This window comes from Diadema antillarum, unplaced genomic scaffold (genome assembly GCF_040938485.1).
Source record: "Diadema antillarum isolate AM-2024a unplaced genomic scaffold, OU_Dant_1.0 scf00000092, whole genome shotgun sequence".
In the NCBI taxonomy this organism is placed as follows: Eukaryota; Metazoa; Echinodermata; class Echinoidea; order Diadematoida; family Diadematidae; genus Diadema; species Diadema antillarum.
The window spans coordinates 1,303,675-1,326,676 of NW_027270981.1; the positions used below are offsets into that span (position 1 = coordinate 1,303,675).

Below are 23,002 nucleotides of genomic sequence, written 5' to 3' on the forward strand. Positions count from 1 at the left end.
TAGATGCCATTCCATAAACTCCAATTCTCATATACCTGCCTTATGAATCAGTTTTGATTATGCACCATACCTCTGAATTTAGCAAAATGCACAGACTCCAGACATACAATATCAGCATGGGTGCGTGATTTCTGCAAACTCAGCCATGTCTCGTACCTATAAGTGCTTGTCGTAAATGATGGAATAGGCACTTTGTACATTACAGCATAATATGATTTTGCATATATGTGCCATTATCTTGTCTTTACTTATTATGGGACACTGCATTAGCCATTTCCTTTAAGCAGTTGCTCTCATTTGCTGAGCATCACCGTAATCTGGAACAGAAGACAGAGGACAGACTGCATCTCAAAATGATTCAAGAGGAACATGGATGTAGACACACCATGCAAATTTTATGCATTCACAGCCATGACAGAGCATTGCAGATTTGCAATTAAACACCATTGTCTTTAATGCATCTGACGGGTATTGAATGTGAGAGATGGAACTTTCAAGCAGTTTTCTGGACTGCTTTCATGCCTTGCTGCAAAACTTGTCCGCAGTGAGAGCTTTTAACTCTGATAAACTCATGACTACCTTCATACCAATAACAAGATGCAAATCCTTTGGTAACGGGAAGGCTTGCAAAAACAGGACTTTTACCTCTTATGGAATATTCTTAAAAGAATTTCATGAACAAAGCCCCTCATTATTCCCCTTTGCTCTTATTAACTATGCAGGCCCAATCATATTTCTCGCATTATGACTATAGCTCAACTCTCATGTATACAGACCTTGTGTTTATACCAAGACAAACTTTTGTACATTCCGGGGAAGTTTCATCTACAGTAATTTATGTTATGTAGGATTTTCGTATTTACATTCTTTTTGTGCTATATGTGAAAAATATGAAAATGAAATGAAATGAAATGAAAGTGTTTTCATTCCAAGAGTGTAGACTGATCTCACAAGTAATGCAGCTGTCATTTGTATGACGCACCTCTTGACCCCCGGGATAGGTGCGTCAAAGTACCAATGTGCGTCATACCTTTTAGGTACCATGACGTACCCTCCGTCACAAAAAGTGATACACCTTTATGAGACATTGACGCATTAACCATGAAAAATGGTGACGCACCTCTTCGTGAAAATGACTGACCCTTGACGCACATGTTATTCGCGGTACGTACCAGACTGGAATGCTGCGGTACGTACCAGACTGGAAAAGTGTGCGCTCACGCAATTCGCTGCCTGCGAACTGTGTGCACCGAACGGAAATTCGCGCGCGTGAATCCCTGTCGCCTACGGACCCTGGATGTTTACATGGATCGCCGTGGTATCCCCATGTGTGGGCGGCTGGGGAGCGTGAGTATAGTAGCATAGCTGCACACTGTAGCCAGCTGCCACCACACTACAGTCCCCTATTTCGTTTTCAGTCGGGGTAGAAGCGTTCCGTTGTGCAATGTCTGCTTGTATTTCTCTTCTTCTCCATCCGCTTGTCCCTTTCCTCTCAAGTACGAAATGATTTTTAGAGTGTTGTGTGTGTTTTTTGTAACGTTACAGTGCACCATTTTTCTGCAAGGAAGAGGTGAGTTTCTGTTCGTGTATTGATGTGCACTGCAGTATGTGCAGATGAAAAGCGTTCGAACTTTCTTTCCCGAGGCCGAGTATCGTGGAAATTCGATGTAGGCCTATTTCTAGGTCTATCAAAGGAGATCTCATATAACGGAATACTTATAACAAACTATTTTCCGGTCAAAATGAATTGATTTCCTTTGTTTTGTATCGTTTATTGACTTGATCCTAAGGATCTCGTCGCAATACCGAGTTTCCAATGTCTATATTTATTTTCGCGTAGCTTTCTGTGCTGCCAACTTTTGCTAGGGCCTAATTAAATTTACTACACTAAACTTACCGTTCTCCACTGTCGTTTCTCACACCTTGTTTGGTACGATTTCTTCCATTTTATATCACTTTATCCGTTCCCTTTGCTTTGAAGTATTTTACGTAATTCTTTCAAGTGTCTCGCACTGCTATTTTCGTAACGGCGATTTTTCCGCTTGCTGCAATCACTTTTTCGAACCGAAGCGAGGAAGTTTGATACCAGCTGCTTTAGTGTGCTGTGGGTTGTCTTTTCTAAATACATGTACCGGTATTTGTGTTGTTGGGAGGTGTTGATACTTTGTATTTGTTATTTATTTTCCTCGGTGTTTGTCTCGAGGGACTGCATTGTATGCGTGTTTCTTAATGTTGATAGGAAAAGGCTAAAATTGTCTGAGTGATGTCTGATGGTGATGATGATAACTATGCTGGTGGAAAAAGACGGCTTACTGTGAATGCTGAGCGTACGTGCCATTTGTTTTATTTCACTTTCCCTCTTATTCTTCTTTCCCCTTACTCTTCTTTTCCCTCCCAAGAATGATAAAAAAAGAAATTACATACACCTCACAACAAAAAAGAACTACGTGCTACCAACCTTCGTAAAGTTAAATCTAAATGTTCAACATCAGCAAAGAATATTAAAGGGGAAAGCACGAATGACAATAAATCAGAGCGAAGAGATTGTGTTACATACATGCAGTCTTTTCGGCTCGAAGAAACTTGACACCCCACCCTCTCTCCCCTTGTGGAAATTTCCACAAAAGCAGGTGCCACACCCAGGTGCGTGCCAGACGAAAGAATGCGCGCACTGGGATAAACAGCGTGTAAATATCCTGGAAATATCGATCGAAGAACCAGCTCATTAGTTGAATTAAAGGAATCATTGCAAAGATATCGTGATTCTATAGCCTTTCTTTTGGCGCATAGTAGGAAACATCAAACAGTCGAATATACAAGTAGTGTACTTGATCGAATATCTTATGTTCCCTGAACACACACACACAAAAAAGATCGATTAATCAGTCAATTAAAAATGCAATCACCGAAATAAAAAGGTCTCGTATGCCCAGAGAAATTCACTACGAGTAGGTTCAATGAGATGCAGTCATCACCTGGTTAGACAGCAAAATCATGACAATTAATTTCAGTTCACGCTCATCATAACTGCTTAATATTACTTATCAAAGTTTTGGCTATCAACATTCGTTCGTACGTGTTTTTTGTTTGTTTATTTTGTATGCTTTTCCTAGTGAAAGACGTAATGATTTCTTCGTATCGAACGTAGACTGCATGTTTACTGTTTATCCACACAGTAGGCGCCTAGGCGTACTTTCTGAATATATTCAGAAATTTCTATCAACATTTTAGATATATTACAAGACTCCCAAATACCAGTTGAAAAAAAAAAATAAGAAATCGAATTTTTGAGATATGAACAACAAAAAATAACTAGATCTGTCGTCTTTGGGACACGATACATACATGGTATAAGTATGAACTTGATAGGCACAGCACTTTCTGAGCTAACCTCTGCACAACTTAATTTTGGGGAGAAATAAAGAAAGAAGAAGAAGAAGAAGAAGAAGAAGAAAGAAAGAAAGAAAGAATCCGTACAGATACAGAAGGTGATTCGAGAGGATACTCGGATCACCTAAAAATGCATAGGAAAAGACCACTTCAACTTCGAATGACTTTGAATTTCTCAAAACCGTTCCCTAGTTCATGGACATCCCATAGAAACGCGTGTTTTGATATATTATAGGCCTACACGTTGCTATGGCATGTCCTCGAACTATATATCTAGTTTCGCGAAACTACGGCCTGGCATGGCCACAGTAATTTTTTTTTTTCCGTAACCTCCCGCCTCCCCTTCCCCGATTCAAAAACAGCTTGATTGAAGCCCCTGCCTATATTTAAACACGAACCTTATTAAACCCTAAGTTAGGTACATGGTTTATATGGCTAGTGTTTGAATAGAATTTACTATTTTAAGTTAATATAATAGACCCTCTCAGCATTGCAACTGATTGACAAATTGCCCTACATCGACGTAAATATTTTGTTCATAAATTTGAGTAAGACTCTCAGTAGTTCCATAATCGTTTGTGTGTCGATCGGCAGGTTAGGGTTACGGAAAAAATAATCGCGGCCTGGCCTCTGCTCTGCCATGCCTCGTCTTCTGTATACGTATGTACGCCTGTACTGTATACATGTACAACATGGTCCACATCACGCACGTGGTTTTGCAGCAGATTTCACAGTCGACAGTCCCCGGTCGATGCTACACTACGACAGTGAATGCGATTGAAGGATAGCGAGCTTCGCGATGCCGCGGGCTGTATGTGATGATTTTAATCACAAATCGTGTTTGGTAGTGTGGTTTTTTGAGCAAATTTGGGCTCAAACCTTCTGAAAAGACCTTTAGTCTGACATCAGATAGAAAAAGAAGACATACGAGAATGAAGTGAGTATCAGTATGTTATAATAAAACTGAATGAAAATTGTGTCATTTTCGCGTTTTCAGGAGCCGCTGAATTCGGCCGGCTCGCGATCGCGAGTTTGTTTTATTCTGTTACGGAGGGATACCATGCAAGAAGCCTCGCAAAATTACATGACGGTCCCATTAACGAACCTTTTGACACACTCTGGTTAAATGACCGACTATGACGCACATAATGGGTCAGTATTGTGACGGACATTTTGCTCCCATGACGGTACCACGCGTCATCAAATTGGTGGTACTTGACGCGACCATGACGCACCTTTCCCGGGGGTCAAGAGGTGCGTCATACAAATGACAGCTGCATAAATCATGGGGCTCTTTGGTAAGATATATGATCACAGAAAGATCTTGCAATTGAGCCATAACCTCATAACAAAACAAAAGAACACACAAACAAATGTCAAAAATGAATTTTACACCAAATATGGCGTTTTCTTATCACTTTTTCCTTACATGCATAAGAAAAATTGAAAAAGTGTGTGAAATGCTCATTTCAGACAAAGAAGAGATCTTACTAGGCAAAACTCAGTACAGACTGGTGACCTCACACTTCCATGCCAACTGCATGCAAATAAACACATTTTTTTTTTTTAAAGGCTCTCTGAAAACTGACCTCAAAGAATTCTTAAACCTTCCAATCTCCTGCCCAGTGGTCGGTCACCTGGCGGTCACTCTCAAAGAGAGATGTGATGTCCAAGGCCCATCGGACCTTCGCTAATTTATTTTCTGTGGCTCAAAAATTTCTGACCTTGCCTTCTCAGATGCCTTACCCCCACTGACAACTGGAAGAGATTCTTGATTCCGGCAGATGCGCTATTTTCAGAAGACCACCCTTTTCCATCGGTCTGCATTCCAACAACAGGAGGAGGATCAAGTATAAATACCCTGTAGACAATCAAATACACTGCAGGAGCTTCTTCACATACACAGACATCCTTACTGATCACACAAAAATTTATGGGTGCGCAAAATATGAAAAGGTAGTATTTGAGTTGTCTCTCTGCTCAGATTACAGGCTTACCCACAGAGTAAACAATTCATGACCTGAATTGTGGTCCCTAACAGCAAAATTTTTACCTTGTATTCTTCAATAATATAATGCCTACTAGGGCTTCCCACAAAGGCTTTACAGAGGCATTTGTAACAAGAACAGCAACAAGCATTTCCCTTCCTCAACAGACCAAGAAGCAAAAAACAAAACAAACAAAAACAAAAACACTTTTTAATATCTATACTTTATTAAGCTCTGTTCAAAATGGTTCTATGATAATTAATCCCTAGGCAATTACCCCAGACCCTTCCCTTGACCATAACCTTAATCCTAATCATAAACCTAATCCTAACCCTAAACCCATCCCTAACCCTAATCTTTACTCTAACCCTATCAGTAACCGAAAAGGGGGGGGGGGGGGGGTTATTGTCCCAATATGGTTTGAAATATCACTGTATCAAACTAAATAGCTGACCCGGAAAAAAAAACCCGAATATATATACATGGTATGTGGAGTTTAGTCTGATGACTGTAACTGAAACATGAGAGAGAAGAAAGGGGGGTCTGGATGATCGCACGAATGCTGGTGTCAAAAGTTCAGAACAAGTTCGGACATGAATTGCTCTGCCATGGAAAGCGGTTAAGTCTGTGCCCAGGAATGTCTTTCAGATGGATGTATGCGAGTAAAATCAACACAAAAGGAGAAAGGCATTGATCTTATTATTTCAGCGTGGTCCTGTAGGGACCAAAGGAATGTTGGATATATTGCATTTTATCATAAAAATCACACCATAATGATTGAATCATCTAAAAAAATTGAGGGTGACAAAATAGGAGTACATTACTTTTTCCTACCAGTAAGTACCTGCTTTTGATGGAAGAATAATGCAAGTTTCCCCTTGAAGGTTCATGATGTAAAAAACAATATGCTGATAGAAATTACAGCATAAACTGTGGGGACCAGAAGAAACAGTCATAAAGTAACTTCTGATAATGAGCTATCTGCTATACTTGTCCTTTTCTTTGTTCTTTCTTACATAGAATATGTTATATACTTCATTTGATGAATCCACAATTTTGATTGGTCCAAGGGTGCAGTTGACGTACATAGTTTTTGCTATACTGCCCAGCAGTCATCTAGTAGTTTTTTAAGGTGCGAATAAGTGCATTTCAATGTCTGAATTCAGCATAATCTATATCTTAAAATGGAGTGGGATGCTGTATATAAAACAAATATCACCTGCTTTCTCTCGGGTCAGGTTAAAACTATAACCCCAGACTTCGTCTCTGGGCATGGCACTGTTAAGAAATCACCTATGGGCAATCAGCTATAACCATGCCACTCGAAGTAGTCAATATTTGTATACTACATCACTTGGATTTGAATCAGATGATTTTTTTATGAAACAAAAACAAACAAACAAACTACAATGTGTTCTACTTTATTGCTGCATTCACTCAATGGACATATTTGGGTTTCATTCCCCATTAACAATCCAGCCTAACTCTCACATCACAACCAGAACATGAATAAATTTTTAACAGAGCAGAGTTTTATATAAATATTAAACATTATGATTCCTGCATTTCAACTAATTCATCTACATAATAGCAGTTCCATGAAGTAACTTGTCAATAAGCAAATCTCTCTGAATATAATATCAGCCCACAGCAAAAGGGTACATTATGTTGTATTTGAGATTTTCTCATGGTAACAATCTACATATAAAACTGAGGATATATCTAAGTGCAAAGTTGCAGAAATAAAATCATGACATGTTTACAGAAAAAAGAATGAGAAATGATCATCCTCTTTCTGGTGGGCACTAATCATATGTATGACCTTCAACTGCTTCCAGGTGGGCAAGTTATTCACACATGAAGGAAGTCAAAAAGCATTGTAGATAATTTGTCTTAACGAAGGACGAAAGCACTATGGCCGGGCATGAACCCCGGACCTGTGGACTTGAGGCACAGTACCCAGTCCTGGGCCGGAGGAGCGTTTTCAAAAGTGGGGGGGGGGGGGGGGGCACTTCCGGGTTCCATGAGCTAACAAGCAAAAAAAAAAAGAGGCCTTCAGCGCAACTTCTGGTGCCACTTCCGGGTTTCTTCAGCTGAGAAGCAAAAAAAAAAAAAAAAAGGTCTTTAGTCCAAAAACACAAAAACATAACCTTACCACGCTCACTATCTATTTCTTTCTAGTGCCTGGGGTAAAAAAAGTGTGGGGGGGGGGCCCAAAGTAGTGAGATCTTATGTATTCCTTTATATGGCACAAAAAAAGTGGGGGGGGGGGGCCCGGTTCCGCCGGCCATGCAGTCCAAAAGACCATGATACCCCCACTGACTGACGAGCAAGCGTACATCTGTACAACAGCCTCACCTGTACACGGTCAATGACAAGGAGTGGTGGGCAGTCTTGACCAACTGGATAGCCATAAAATGCTGGTCACACGGCACTCCGTTGATACCGACGACGACATCATCCACCCTGATGCCCTGCGCTTGGGAAACCTTGCCTCCAGGTTCAATCTGCAGGTCAACAAACAGAGGGTCGGGAAGAAAAACAAAGAGCACTTAAGTCGCAATCATTATCAGCTTACATCAAATTGTATTTATTGTACCTAATGTGTCGTTTGAACTCACAAGATACAGGTTAAGATCACCTGAGGGCCACATGATCATTCAGCAAAATAATATGATCTTTTAATCTTTTTTATCTTTCTTTTTTTCTTTGCTGCAGAATCTTCTGTTTGCTTGGTCATTTTATATCAACAGATGATATGCTGTATTTGCCAAGATAAAAATTTAAACAAAAGAGATAGCTTAAATGCCGAATCATTTAAAAGGTAATCTTTTTAAACAATGCAAAAAATCTTATCTGTAGTAGGATGTCTGTATTTCCAAAAAGTGTACCCTTCCCACACATCACAAAATGTATTTTCGGTCCATGACTTCCTCAATAAATTTGTCATTTTCGAATGGTTTTATGCAGAAATAAAGGAAATTCAAATCATTTTGTACTCAAGATCATAACACTGATATTTGATGGCAAAAACACAGAGTAATTTACCACGATTTTACTGGAACCTTTTGAAAGAAAACTCTTGAAGTGCCAGTGCAGATTAAATGAACAATGAAAAATGAGTAATACGTAGCAGAACATGACAAGAAAGAAAGAAACTGAAAGAAAGTCTGGTATCAAAGAACTTAAAAGAAAATGACAGCAGCCTTATGGTTTGTTTGGGGGTCTTTTTCTCAGTCTCGAAAGAAATTGGAAGTATAAAGCTCAAAGTACAGCCAGAAATATACATGTAAGATCTGAAAGTTACAATATTTGACTGGACTTGGATATTGACAAGTCAAGTAGGGAACACTTCACTGCAGATGGCAGAGATATTTCATCCATTCAAATACATGTGCAACAAGTGTTCTCATCTCTTCCATTATCAAAACCGCATAAATGATCCTTCACAAATCTAGAATTGCTAACAGGTTTAAAGTTACTGCTACAATTGCGAGCTTGCAAACATACTCATAACTTTGTAGATTCACCATTTTTTGCTAATGCTTCTTTCTTAAGGAATAAGTTAAGATATAGTAACAATCGACTCAAAGCTCAAACTTCTGAGATCTAAGCAGAACCTTCAAAAGACTAGGATACTTTGCAATGTTTCACCTATCGAAGAGTTGAATTTGTAGAATTGATTGTGTCTAACCAGCAGACTGAATTACAGTATCTTCTTTGAACAGTCTGTGAACCAAAACGAATGTGTTTCCATATTTAGCTACCAGCCCCCATCTCCCATCCCTGTGGAGATGGGATCAATTGTGGCTCCGCTAAAAGTGAACTAGCCTTTCATAGCGCCCTTTTGAGCCTCAACACCTCTGGCCTGAGAGAGTTTTGTTCCGCTCCACTCTGATCAATACAGCGCACAATGGAGATTTGCGTCAAACCACTCTCCGCAATGGGCAAAAGTTAAACGGCTTACCATTGATTCAAGACCTCTTAGTTTGAAAACTACAATGATAGGTATGCTATAATTAGAAGAGACTAAATTGTTGAAAATCCACTTTACTGGGAGAAAACACTCTACTTGCATAAGGAATGATTGTAACAGCATCTCATAACAAGTTTGGGTGGCAGGAGGTCCTTTTTTCACAAAAGTGAATGATCTGATATTTCAGAGAAAAGTTGGAGTAGGTAGTAAGAGGAATACAACCACACAATTTCTCCTGTCTTTCATTTGGTTTTACTCTGAACATCAGATAGGAGATGTGCCAACAAAAGTAGAATTTAAAGAAAAAAAAACCTATAAGACCAAATTGTGATGATAAATGAATACATTGTAGCATTATCAACAACTTATCAATAAAAGTAGTCAAATATTGTTCAGATGCTAAGTACCAGTAAATAAACTGTTACCCTCATGTCACCGCTCTTGATTGTAAATAAGCATCACGTTGAGGCATAAAATTTTTACTCAATGGGTCTATCCTCGGGGAGCAAAATGCATCAACATAAAATATGTTCGGGTTTGTTCAGGATTTTTCAGATTAGATTCTCTTTTTTTCTGATGAAATAGTTGATTCTTTCAAATAGTACATGTCATATTTACTACCATGCAAAGTAAAGAGGCTTCTAGTATCACTCACTGTCACATATTCAAATGCATTTGCAATAGCCACAGGGGTGACTCCCTGAAAAATCACTTTAGTACAGAAAAGGACAATCACCCTTCATGAAGGAATATCTTGTCTATCACAATGTTCAAAAAAAAAAGGGAAAAAAAAGTCACACATGACATGCCATTATCTGAGCTGTCACATTCCTTTATGATGACATCACTCCCAGTCCCTGCGAGGCCCAGGTCCAATGATGACATGGAAGGAAAAATTGCATGGGAAATGTCAATATGTCAGTGTGCTCTTGTTCTCGTTGCATTGTGTCCCGGCGTGTTACAATTACACAATGTCACAGCATGGACTCTATCATGACAGATCGAGAGGAGGGAATTGAAGTATCCCTGGAGTTTTGACGTTTGAACCTTTCTTGTACAAGTTGAAATCCAAATCTCCTTCTCCCTCTTGTTTTCTGACAGAAAGGCATTACTCTCCCGGAACAAGAATTTAAACTACAAAATTACCACCTCCGATGAAAACTGAAGCAGGTATACTCGATGACTGGTCAGTTTTGCCAAATGTCACCTGACACACATGTATTGATCACCAGTACGACTGCACAAGAGTAAAATGGTTGAAGCAAGTTCAACTGTCATTTCTGTTTTTGTTTGTTTGCTGTTGTCTCATTTTAGCACCATTTAATGTTTGCTATTTAATCACCATAATTGGTTTGGCCAAAATCCCATTTGGTTGATGACAATTAATGAAGACTGGTGTAGGATACATGGAAGAGAAAACTTGTTTTAATTGGAAGTATTTGAAACTAGGGTGTACTAATTCTGGATCTTTCTATGACTTGCATGATCAATACCATCTTTAACACATATAACATACTTCAAGGTGTAGCAAAATATATTTTCACACTTGCCTGAGTGAGCACTGGGGAGCGATCACTTTACTTTTTATAGGCAAGTGCTAATTCATTTTATTTGCGAGATAATGAGTTCTAATTGCCCTGGACTAGCAGGTAGGTATATGAGTAGCACCCTGCGCATTAATTCTTGCTGGAATGACTTGTGACTCATTTGTGACAAGAACTGCACAATTCAAATGTCACTATATATGCCATAATATTCCAAGCACTGCCTTTATTGTCCCATTAAACTCGATCTTGAGTAGACTTATCGAGAAATCGAGGGGCTGCAACACACCTGCTAGGACGTACGTGGCATAATTCACTCCTTGACCTTTCACAGTATTCTTTGGATTTGAAAATAGCACAAAGCAAATATTCAAGAGTACATGTCACAGCTACTGGCTCCCAGATATCAAATAAGAAGGAAGGAAAATGGGTATGAAAGAGGAACAGTCCCTTGCTGATAACACATTATGCATTATCAAACAAAGGAGAAAAATCAATATCTGACATTGACATAGAAATATTGCGCGCATACCACACATATTTCCGTGTTGATGTCATCACGTCTCCGTGTTTGCACTTGAAGACATGCGGAATGCAAACACAGACACACCTGAGTAGATACCAGCTGGTTACTATGGAGAGACACATACTCCATAATGATATACCAAACAAAGGTGGCATTTCCATTAGAATTATGACATGTTTGATGAGATCTCTTGTGCTATTCCACATTTACCAACTAATTGGCTAAGAGCCATCCAGGCATGGATTCTCACTTTAAAAGAAAAATAGGTAGAGATGAGTTAGGTAGATATTCCACTTTCCTTCTTGTCTTTGATAATCTTATACCCTACCAAAATCAAAGGCTTTTGCTTATAATAAGGCCGCGTTCATGCGAATTTCGTAGCCAGAATCACAAACATGAATCATGACTCAAAACGGCGTTTCAAATCACGGTCTCAGCGGAAGAGCGTTCATGCGGACTTTCGCAACGCTGATTCTGGCTCTGCTCATTCTTTGCCATTGCACAGCATACTGCGCAGTTTGACCATGTCTCTGCAACTCGAGCCAGAACGCCTTATGCCATCTGATCAGTCAGTTTATTATAGGCCTTTACATTTATATTTCGGTGAATACTTTTCAATTAGATGTGGCATTCAGGCTCTGCCCACAGATCGAAGAATCTAATTCTTTGTCTCTCCAATTGTTTCCCTTGGTAGACACAGCGCTGCAGCCATTACTATTATCAACTCAATGGGAGAGTAATTACATGTATTATTATATTAAACAGCTAGATACTAACATAGAATCGGTGTATGGCGTTGATGTAAACCAACAAATGCAAGTTTGGTACCGAAACACACGATTCATAAGACGTACACAAGCGCGCGAACAGAACAAGAAGCTGTACGTGGGATACCCCATGAGACACGCATGCGCACAGCGCACAATGACGTCATAGAATCATGATTGAAATCACGGTTGCGTTCATGTGGCTCTGCGATCATGATTCTGGCAGAATCATGATTCAAAACGCCCTTTTTTTCCGTGTTTCAGATCGGCGTTTTGAAACGCGTTTAAATGGAAAAAATCGCATGAACACAACGCAACTAAACACGTTTAGCGACTAAACGTGTTTAGTTGCGTTGTGTTTAGCGACTAAACGTGTTTAGAAACGCAATTCTAGTTTCGCATGAACGCAGCCTAAGTGCTGCAGTCCTTGTGAAATATATGACAACACACTAGCTATCCTCGATTCAGGGTATTAAATGCGAAAGCTATGCGAAAGCTAGTACAAAATGTAATTCTAGTGTGTGGACACACAAAAAATTGTTAACTATCCCAATCTGCACTATGATAACTGCATTGCGAAGCAAATATCGTTTAATCTTGATTTTCAAATTGTTTTTCAAATCCTGCCTTATGCACTGTGTATGAATGGCCATCATTTAGGCATCGCACAAATTCGAAAATCAGAAACATGTGGTTCACTAGCATCCGAGTAAGTTTTTAATGGACATGAGCGACAAAGGCAAATTAAATTGATTTTTGCATCGTGATACAAAATTGATAACTCTTGTATACATCTGAAAGGGCCTAGTGGAATCAACCCTACACCTACAGTTTATATAATAGGCCTATTCCTTTCCCTGGTGAGTCAGGCTGCCATTATAGGGCATATGTAGGCCTACCTGCTGCATCCAAAGATGAAATGTCTTCTCTCATTCAATTTGTACAAGTTGGCTGCCTAATTTTGACCTTACAACAAACACATGATACATACTCAATGTCACAAATGTAAACAAACAAACAAAAATCACAAGACAGGAAATAGCTGTCACATACAATAGTACATGTGAGCCAGTAAATGATGCAGTATTTCAGAGATGCCAAGTTCAAAAAACTTTTATGAGTGAGATTTTCATGGCTCGGCGTTTCGGCGCTCGCGCGCATGCGCACGCGAACGAGGAGGGTGTCACCCCTCCCATAGTAAGGAGCTTTTAATGAATTATTAGCTCTTAATGATGCAATCTGGTGCATACTTAAGTGACTATTTCTTACTAATTTTGAAAGATAAAAGGGAAATATACCTTCAATTGCAACTATCACTTGAATCCTTTGAGCTATGCTCCTTATTTTTGGCACAAATTGCAGACTTCACCCGATGCGTGAGAAAAATGGGTGCCCTGCGTGAGATCGTGAGACAGGCCCTAAATGCTTGAGTCTCACGCAGAATGCAGAATGCGTGAGACTTGGTAGCTCTGGTATTTGGTACCCTGGGGTACCAAATGAAAATTTGCCAGTTTGTTGAATTATTTCTTTTTTTTCCAGCACTGTACTCTGGGTTACCAAAAATGTGTATCAAATGATTTTTAGTATTATTATGCACACAAATGTTTTCTTGTTTGTGATTATGCAACAACTAATGTATACAAATAATAACTCTTTTCTCTAATGTGTATCTTCACTATTTAAAAGTTGAAATGGAAGGAAATTCGGCACTGGGATCGTTATTGCCATGCCGATTTATGTCAGTGCTGATGATGAGAAAATAGTTGCCATGACAATATTGCACTACTGTGTGATAATGGACATGAGATGGCGCTACACAAAGCTGTACCCCGGGTTACAACAGTACCCAGGTGTACGGCGTGCCGAATCATAGTAATCTGTTTCTGAAACAGACTCTTGAAGAGTGAACTTATTCTACACAATATACAGATAAAAATGGATTTAGTGTTCCATGTACACAAGTAAAGTAAGTTTCTATTCATTTTTTTCTTTTCTTTTCTTTTCATTTCAAACATGCCTCAGTGACACAGTCAAAAAGAGAGCTTTGTTCAATTTAGGAAAGCATGGTTGAATCCATCAGTGCAGTGTTGGTTTATTGTCTAGACTCTTATTCCCTCCTTTTCTGCTGGTTTTGTGGGGCTCTCAAAAGTCCTTGAAAGGCGGAGGATGTTTGTTCACAAAATTGGGCTAAACTCCCTTTCGTGCCACAGGAACCAATTGACACGAAAAGGACATGGATAGATCACCATGCCAACTGAAGAGAAGGATGGATTGCCCTCAGCTTTGAAGTATTCTCTCGCACTGTTGTGCACGCAGAGACGATGAGTGTTTGGAGGATTCACAAGAACTGCTATAACTTGCTGTGAGCCCCACACACAATCATTGAAAGGTTGTTGGAACCTTGATCACAAATAATGGGCAGATATGCCAAAACAAACACCAGAATCAATGGCTGGGACTGTGCTTACACGGACTAGGTGACAATTTCATTGTGTTGGTGAGAGAAGGCATTGAAGAGCACTCAGATGTGGCTGAATGGCTGTTTGTTATTCCAGCTCGATATTATTGCAACTGTCGACGGCGGAGAGATAAAGTGCAGAACTAGAGCACATTACTGTTTCGCACCTACCTCATGTACTTGTGCTAGCTACTCAAGTGGTCTTTTATCTGATATCTGTAATGCAATGTCTGAAATTGTGACCTTTTGTTTGAGTTTGACAGATCTCTTCTGATGATTCTCCTTCTCAGGTCTGACATGATACCAACATCTATCTACCTGGTATACACTCTGTTGTCCTACAACCCAAAATTGTTTCACTCCAATAGGAATGCATAATGTGTCTTCGTATGTGAATGTGCATGTGTTTTGCATGCATGAAATAGGTCACATTAGATGACGATACTCAAATTTTATTCTTTTTTTTTTAAGGAGAATATTTGTAAACAGTAACTGCTACAAAAACTTGAGCTGACATTTGACTTTATAGAGGCACAAAGTTAACATTTTGGAGGCTCAATTAAAAAAAAACAAAAAAAAAAACTTTGCTGACTGAGCTATGATGATGTTCAACTGCATGAAAAAAAAAAAAAAAAACATCTCCAGCATACAACAGTTTGAGAGTTATGGTGAAACGATAAAGAGCTGTGCTATCAAAATGTCTACTGTATGGCTTATTCTGACACAACTGTCAATGAAGAAATACTGAGTATGGTGAAATCTATAGTCAGATTTAGCATTTAATTTCACCCTGATTTTTTTTTAATCATTGCTTTATATTTGCATAATATCAGAAACTTCAGAGGCAATCTATGTAGGACCATGAAGATTTTTTTTTTCATATTTACCAATCTGAAAGTACTATTGAAGAGTGTCTTAAAGGTAGGGAATCCCATTTGCACGCCTTAAATGAAGAGTTGTATAAATACAGTGGTATGTTGAAGAGAGTATCACATTAGAAACTCCCATAAAGTATTGAAAGTGGAAGGTAACATTTAGTACAATTTTTGACCGTTAGATTTTGAATTGAATTGTTTTCGGGGCTCACCGTAAATTCCAGTACATTACTAGGCTACCTTTGCAGACCCATGTACTGCATGTGTGTCCATCATGTATATTTTGTGAAGAAAGTTCATCAACACTTACTAACATTTCTATATACATTCTTGCCACGCACTCTATATGTTATTACATCAGCTCTTGTACTTTTAGATTTGTGTTTATAGATCACAAATACAGAAGAATGCAACAAAAAGGCTTAAGTGTGGCTGACACACAGAACTACTGAGAAGTTGAGTTTTGTGCATTATTCAAATTTTAGATAACTGTTGACTTCCAAATTTCTAAGCAGTGGCCTAAGCAAGTCCCCTGAGGTTCATATTTAATGTTTTGCTGCATTTTGGGAGGTCTGTAAAAGGTATCCCCTACCTTTAAAGGCCATATGATGGCATCTTCTGACAAAATAAGGGTCTGCCCATACATATGATTCCACCTCAATGTAAGTAGCATTAACATCTTGTCAACTAGCTGAATAGTGATCTCACTATATTATACATATTTTAGCACTACCTAGACAAGTTCAAACCACTGTTTTAACTGGGCCAGAGATAATTTGACAGCCTACCATTCTTTTCAACCAGTTTATTGTACTATAGTCACTGAAAAGGCAGCTGTACGTTCAATCTTTGCTCAAGCCATAGAAACATGAAACATCACTAGGGATTTTATAAACATAATTTGTTCCCACTGATGTCTTCTACAGTATACCCTGTATACTACAATAAAAATAGGGTATAGAGGACAAAATTCAAGCTGCTGATAACTTTAGTAAATAGCAATAATCTGCTTGCATGCCTGCTGTGCATGAGAAATTTGTGAATCACAGCCTGGAAGAATGTGGACAATGTGGACAAGAGAGGGCGACATTCACATTACAGACAGGCACAAGAAGAGCATAGGGCTGCTGACCAAAACCAAATAAATGTGTCTCTACAGGTACATAGGAGAGCAAAATAGATGTTTGATTGCAAAAAAAAAAAAAAAAAAAAATATCATGTAATTTGTAGATGGTGTCTTTTTTAAGGTATACATTGTCATAATTTAAGTGGAATTTTCAGAGCACAGTTCTGTTTTGTTTTTAATTTTACAAGTGAGAGTAAACATGTGTTTAATACAGGGACTTTAAAAGTCTACCATGTCTTTTTACATTCTACCAAATTTGGTTTGAGTAGTTAGGACGAAAGTATTATATCAAGGCATTCTTGCTTCCTTTGAATGCTTGGGAAATCTTCTCATTTGAATGAAATGAAATTAGAAAACTTAATCAACATTGACTGATCATATCATACGTGCGCCATGCCTAATAATCAAGTTCATGAAAATTGGTTTCCCACATGACCACCACTGTTGCCAACAGTGATAAGTGGTAATTGTGGCATTATCATTGCAAAATAATACAGGTATCACTCACTGGTGTAATTCTCCTTACTCCAAAATATATGACGCTCAAATGAGTTCCCCCCACGTCACATGGCAACAAGGATAGTCTACATTTTAAGACTATAAAATTATAGTTTACTGCTTGATAATTTCACAAAATGCTAAGTACTCTTGTTTGATTGACATATCATTCATGTTTATCAGCATTTAAGTCAAACTCCCAATACCATTATGTCTAGCTTAATGCTGGATGACAGATAGCATTGACATAGCATAGTCCATGTTTATGTCTAGGTGTACATACCAAGGCAATCAGAAACGAGACTACATGAGAACAACTCCACAGGCAGAGGAGAAATAATGAGCACTTTAATTAAAAAGCTTCGCAGAGCGAGGTTCATAACAGCTGTGTCATTTTGGAATCTGATCTGCTTGCAAGGTGTGAAATATTCAGCCCTGTGAATATCAATATCAACAACACCAACTCCAGCATCTGTACACTTACCAGCTGCTGTACATCCACATTCTTGACATTCCTCATGTTCTTTTTTTTTTTTTTTTTAAGCCCTTTCATGGCATATGACGACCTTACAAGATCTGTTGTTATGGACTATTTCACATTTCAGGTTGTTGTGATACCTCTACATTAGGTTGAGAGCAGTATATTTCATTGCTGTATGATATATGTGATCATGAAATGGTTCCATGTAAATAATGTGCAATTGCTAAAACATCCCTGATTCAAATACATGAAAAACAAACAAACAAACAAATCAAGACTGTTTTAGATCTAATTTTAGGCCCAAAGTATTAAATTTCTGGTTTCACAAAGTAAACTTTAGAATTTGATTTTTTTTTTTTTTTTTTTTTTTTTTAAATAGTACAGAGCCCTTATAACTTTGATCACAGTAAACATGACTGGATATGGGAATAATGGGAATCATCTACAGAAAATCGTGTACCAGTAGTTTTTTACGTATGCAACTACTCAGATGAAAGACATTTGAACAAAGTGCATTTCTGGGCATTGAAAGATTGCTCATAAAACTAGTATGATTTTTGTGTGTTTCTTTTTAACCATCTGTTCTAACAAAGCCACATTCTGCCACTCCTATCTCCCGAACAACACAAAGCCCTTTGTCTTTTGTTCTTTGTCACATGACCACACTAGAGCGAATAGGTGGGTCTGTTACAGCATATTGATGAATCAGTCCGACACCTTGCACGCCACAGTGCATTGTGGGTCAATTATGCACACGCTCTATTTAAGGCCAGCCAATGACTGTGGAATGTCACAAAAGGGAGCTGCCTCTAACAATCTTTTCATGCATCACACCTACACAAATATGAAATAATTAAACTTACTCGATGCTCACATGGTAGAAACTTACAGCTGCTGACTTATGTTTTAGTCTCCATTCAAACTACAAATGCAAGGGATACAAGCAGTAAGCAAGGATTTGAAACCATTAAACTCAAGGGCCCGAATTCACGGAGGTGGTCTAAATTTAAACCATGGTTTATGTATATTATTTCTTCCGCGTAGATATGATTGACAGATTGCGTACGCTAACAGGCATCCAGTAAAAAAATGTGCGTTGATGCGCGCATGTATTGGTATGCCTATTTAACGCTTATTTTAGACCATGGTCTAAATTTGTACCATGGTCTAAGTTTAAGCCACCTTCATGAATTCGGGCCAAAGACTGTTAATTCAGCAACCTGCATTACACAAAAGAGTGACAATGCAAGTAGGTGTAACCACACAATGAAGAAATCATAGCAAAGTTTTTATTTCATTTGCCATGCAACACGATATTGACTTTCCAATCATTTTGAACACAGCAGATTTCTGTCTTTCATGATATTCATGATTATTGTAAATGTTGATAAATTGCTATGTAAAATCATATCACTGTTTGTAAAGATAAAAACGTTCTGAAAGGTCAATGCTAAAGAAGATATTGTAACATCCCTTCTTCAAGATTTGATGTGACTGCTTGTCATTGAAACAGAGAATGATCACTGTGGCTACATGTATGTAGAGGCCAGAGCAGAGGTACATGTACATTTGGCACTCCTTGCATCTCAATCAATATTGTACCAATCAACTTTGAGCTTCGTTCCTCAACTCATATGTCTGCAATTTAAATGATATATCATTCTTTGTACCCAGTTAATACGCAATGACACTATGATGTTGTCTGGATGAAAAATACAACAGAGCATGGCCAACATACAATCACATGTTTCTAAATGACAAGGGTAATATTCCAAGGTATTGTCTCCTCTGTTCACACAGACCTACACGTATACTGTAAAACGAGGAATGTTCGCGTGCATTGTAATTTCGCGAATTTCGCGAGAGCCAAGATTTGCGAAATTAAAATGCACGTGAAAGTTCTTGTCTACACTATATGCATTGAATGTTAGATGCAACTTGCGAAAATTTCATGCTGCGAAAAAGGCCATCGGCCCCAATTCGTGAAAATTTCACGCCGCGAACATACACTTGTATTGTGTTTTACAGTAGATCAAAATGCTATTTGAGGAAGGCAAAAAAACAAAGAAAAGAAGAAATGGCATAAAATACACAGTAATTTATACTTCATGCAGGAAACCTTAGATCCCCTCTTGCTATGGAAGAATGAGACAGGAGAGAGACAAGAGCCAAAATTCCTCACAGCATTGGAGACAAAACACATAATCCGATTCCACTCGCCATGTTCAGCTGTGATCAAACACGCTTCACAAAGTGGCCATACAAGCTGCACTCTCGTCCACTGTAGGCCTCCTTTGACCACGCACAAATCAGCTTAATTCGGATATCACATGTCTGTCAAGCTGGGGTAGAACAATGAAATGTGCTTGTAAACTCCAGACATGATATCCTACAAGTCTCTACCTCCCGCTGGCTAAAAAAGTCTAGAATTAAAGTTTCTTCGTAGCAGAGTTGGTATACATACCACACAATAAACAGAGGTATACAAAACACAAGAGTGAATTGTCTTCTGTAAATCACAACCCTCCACAACCTGCATGCTGTTTGCAATATCACTCTACACTCTGAGGAGGAAACAGCAAATTTAAAACATTTGTGCATCGATTTTGTGGACAATTGATCATGTACTGATAGAGAATCATTGCAGAGTATGCCGTCTTGACACTTGCACAAATTTGGATTTCGCACTGCTCCACAGTGTGGCATGCCAGTGCGTGCTCTTTAGTGCCGCATAATAGTGGCATGTAGTAGCCCATTTCTGGTCATGTTGAATTTCAATAATTCATAAAATGTGTAATCTTCAGGACAAGCATTGACACATCATGTTCATACCATACATATGAATTGTTCACGCATTGGCATTGGGTCTAGGGTAATTACCCCCTGGGCAATTAGCCCAAACCCTTCTCCAGACCCTAATCCTAATCCTAATCCTAATCTGAACCCTAAATCAACCTCTAACCCTAACCCTAACCCTAATCTTTACTCTAATGGGTAATTACCCAGATACGATTGACATTTACTGCCATGACATACTTGCAATGGTCGCTTTTTTTCTTTGCTTGTTTTGTCACTAGACTTGTTTCAACTAGTTCATGTCCTTCCGCATTGCCCAGCATAAAGGTACGCGCTGGAATGGCTAGTTTTCAAATACATTGTAGGTTGCACAATATATACTAGTTCGCAGAGGGTTCCGCTTACACGTAGTTCACGAAGGGTTCATGAAAGTTCCCTTGAAAATGTAGTCATGCCAAAATTTTGAGCATAATGAAATCTTTTTAATGCATTTTCACATATTGACTGCACTGGTCAGCATCCTCTCAAACATTGCCACGAATATTTCCTGCATTGGCACAAAATGGTATGTGTAGGCCTATGTGTACGTGCCAATGCGCAAACCAATCGCAAACCCAAATGGGTATAAGTGTCAGTGTGATATGATCACGGCACATGCACTCACACAAACACACATTCACACAACACACATAAACGGACACTGATTTTCAACACAAGCACCCTCTGGCAGTGGAAGGATTAAATCAATCTGTCGTTATTGCCCTTCGTGTGGACATATATTGGTACCATAAAAATTATTGTGAAATTAATGCCTCTTTTTTTTTGCATTATATGTTCACCCATTATGAGATTGTTCAAGCCTGTAACAATATTACAGGCAATTTCATATAATTTTATAATATACATTCAGCGGAAAAATAGTTTTATCCTTTTATTGCACATATTGCCATACAGTCATAGCAGTGAATGATGCATGAAAAAAGATTCTTGAAATTACCCATTTTTGATGGCTCCACTGACGTGCCTCAGCAGGAAAAGGGACAGAAAAAAAAAATATTCCTCATTTTCCTGCCTATTTACGCTTCCACTCATGTGAATTATTCTAATGCAGTAAACATCTTAACCTATGTGGGAGTACACAATAGTTTGAGTAAATAAAACAAAGTCAGTGAACAGGAAAGTTTTCATCACACTATGCAACTTCTGTTTTTTTGTGTGTTTTTTTGGCTACACAGTCCTTGAAATGTGGAAATTAACTCATCATCAGATTGGCAGTAGCAAGATCATAATGCAACAGCTCTCAATTCCCTTTAGGTTTCCAAATGAAATATAATTCCATTTTTCCTGAAGGAGCTCACAGGTACTGTAAAACCATACAGTGTAAATGTTTGCGTGCATTTTAATTTTGCAAACTTCGCAAGAGCCAAGATTCTCAAAATTATGATGCATACAAAAACTCTTGTCTACACTTTATGCATTGAATGCCAGTAGCGATTCACAAAAATTTCATGCTGCAAAAAAGGGCGTCGCCTCCAATTTGCGAAAATATCCTGCTTTACATTATTTAAAGTGATTTGACAGATTTTGCCTGTCACTAGCAGCAACAACCCTCTCATACACATGATTTCTGAACAATCTCATTAGGTGTATTTACACAGACCGCGAACTGTGTGACAAACATTGATTTCTTAAAATTAACAACATTGCATTGCTAAGGGCACCATTTGGGTTATACGAGCACAACAAGAAAACACACATACACACCCACACACACACACACTTTTTGTGCTTTTTGGTAATTTTCATTTGATTTTTACAATTTCACATAACAAAAACAATCATCTTGAATGTATAAACACAATACACAATCAGCAATGTTTGAAAAAAAAATAAATCAGTGCGTGACCCGAAAAACATACAACATACATTCCACACATAGCTGCCTAAACAGACAAAAACGCATGCACACACACACACACACACACACACATCTGCTTCTTTTATTCATACACTTTATAACATGAATGAATTACTGTCTTCGTTATCACAGCTGTTCAATACCCTGTGTGCTTCTGGCTACATGATCCTTCACTGGGGAATCACATTAAAAAAAAAAAAAAAAATTATGAACACGAGGGACACCGGAAAATGGACTGCTGAAATGGAAACAGTAAGGAATTTTAAGAGAACATCCAATTTTTTTTTTTTTTTTTTTTTTTTTTTTAAGGGAATTGTAGGACTAGCCCTATGTAGGTCAGACCAACACAGAAACTGACAAAAAAAAAAAAAACAAATCCATTAGCTGAAGAATGAGAACATAGCATCACATGTTATGTCAACCACAACCCATCTCCTAGGGTTACATGAATGAACCCCCCCTGAGAATTTGTGAAGACACTGCACCAGGGTACAGCTTGTGCCATGGCATTTCTCCAGTTCTGGTCGAAATCTGTACCATCAAAAACTCTATAGAACGAAAGAGACAATTCATCACATGGTTCATCTGCATGGCTGAACACAAAATGTGTTTCAAAAGATGATAAGTTTAGTTGTTGCAGCCGAGCATGAAGACTTTGG

The 23,002-nt window shown here is 38.5% G+C and overlaps 1 protein-coding gene across 1 annotated transcript in view; it reads right to left on the reverse strand.

Annotated features, from left to right (window-relative positions):
• LOC139718284 (uncharacterized) overlaps positions 1-23,002 on the reverse strand; it is a 226,781-nt gene that overhangs the window by 172,326 nt on the left and 31,453 nt on the right. Inside the window, exon 2 of the mRNA XM_071629768.1 lies at positions 7,737-7,885. Within this exon, the coding sequence (XP_071485869.1) occupies positions 7,737-7,885 (149 nt within the window). The remainder of the gene's footprint in view (positions 1-7,736; positions 7,886-23,002) is intronic.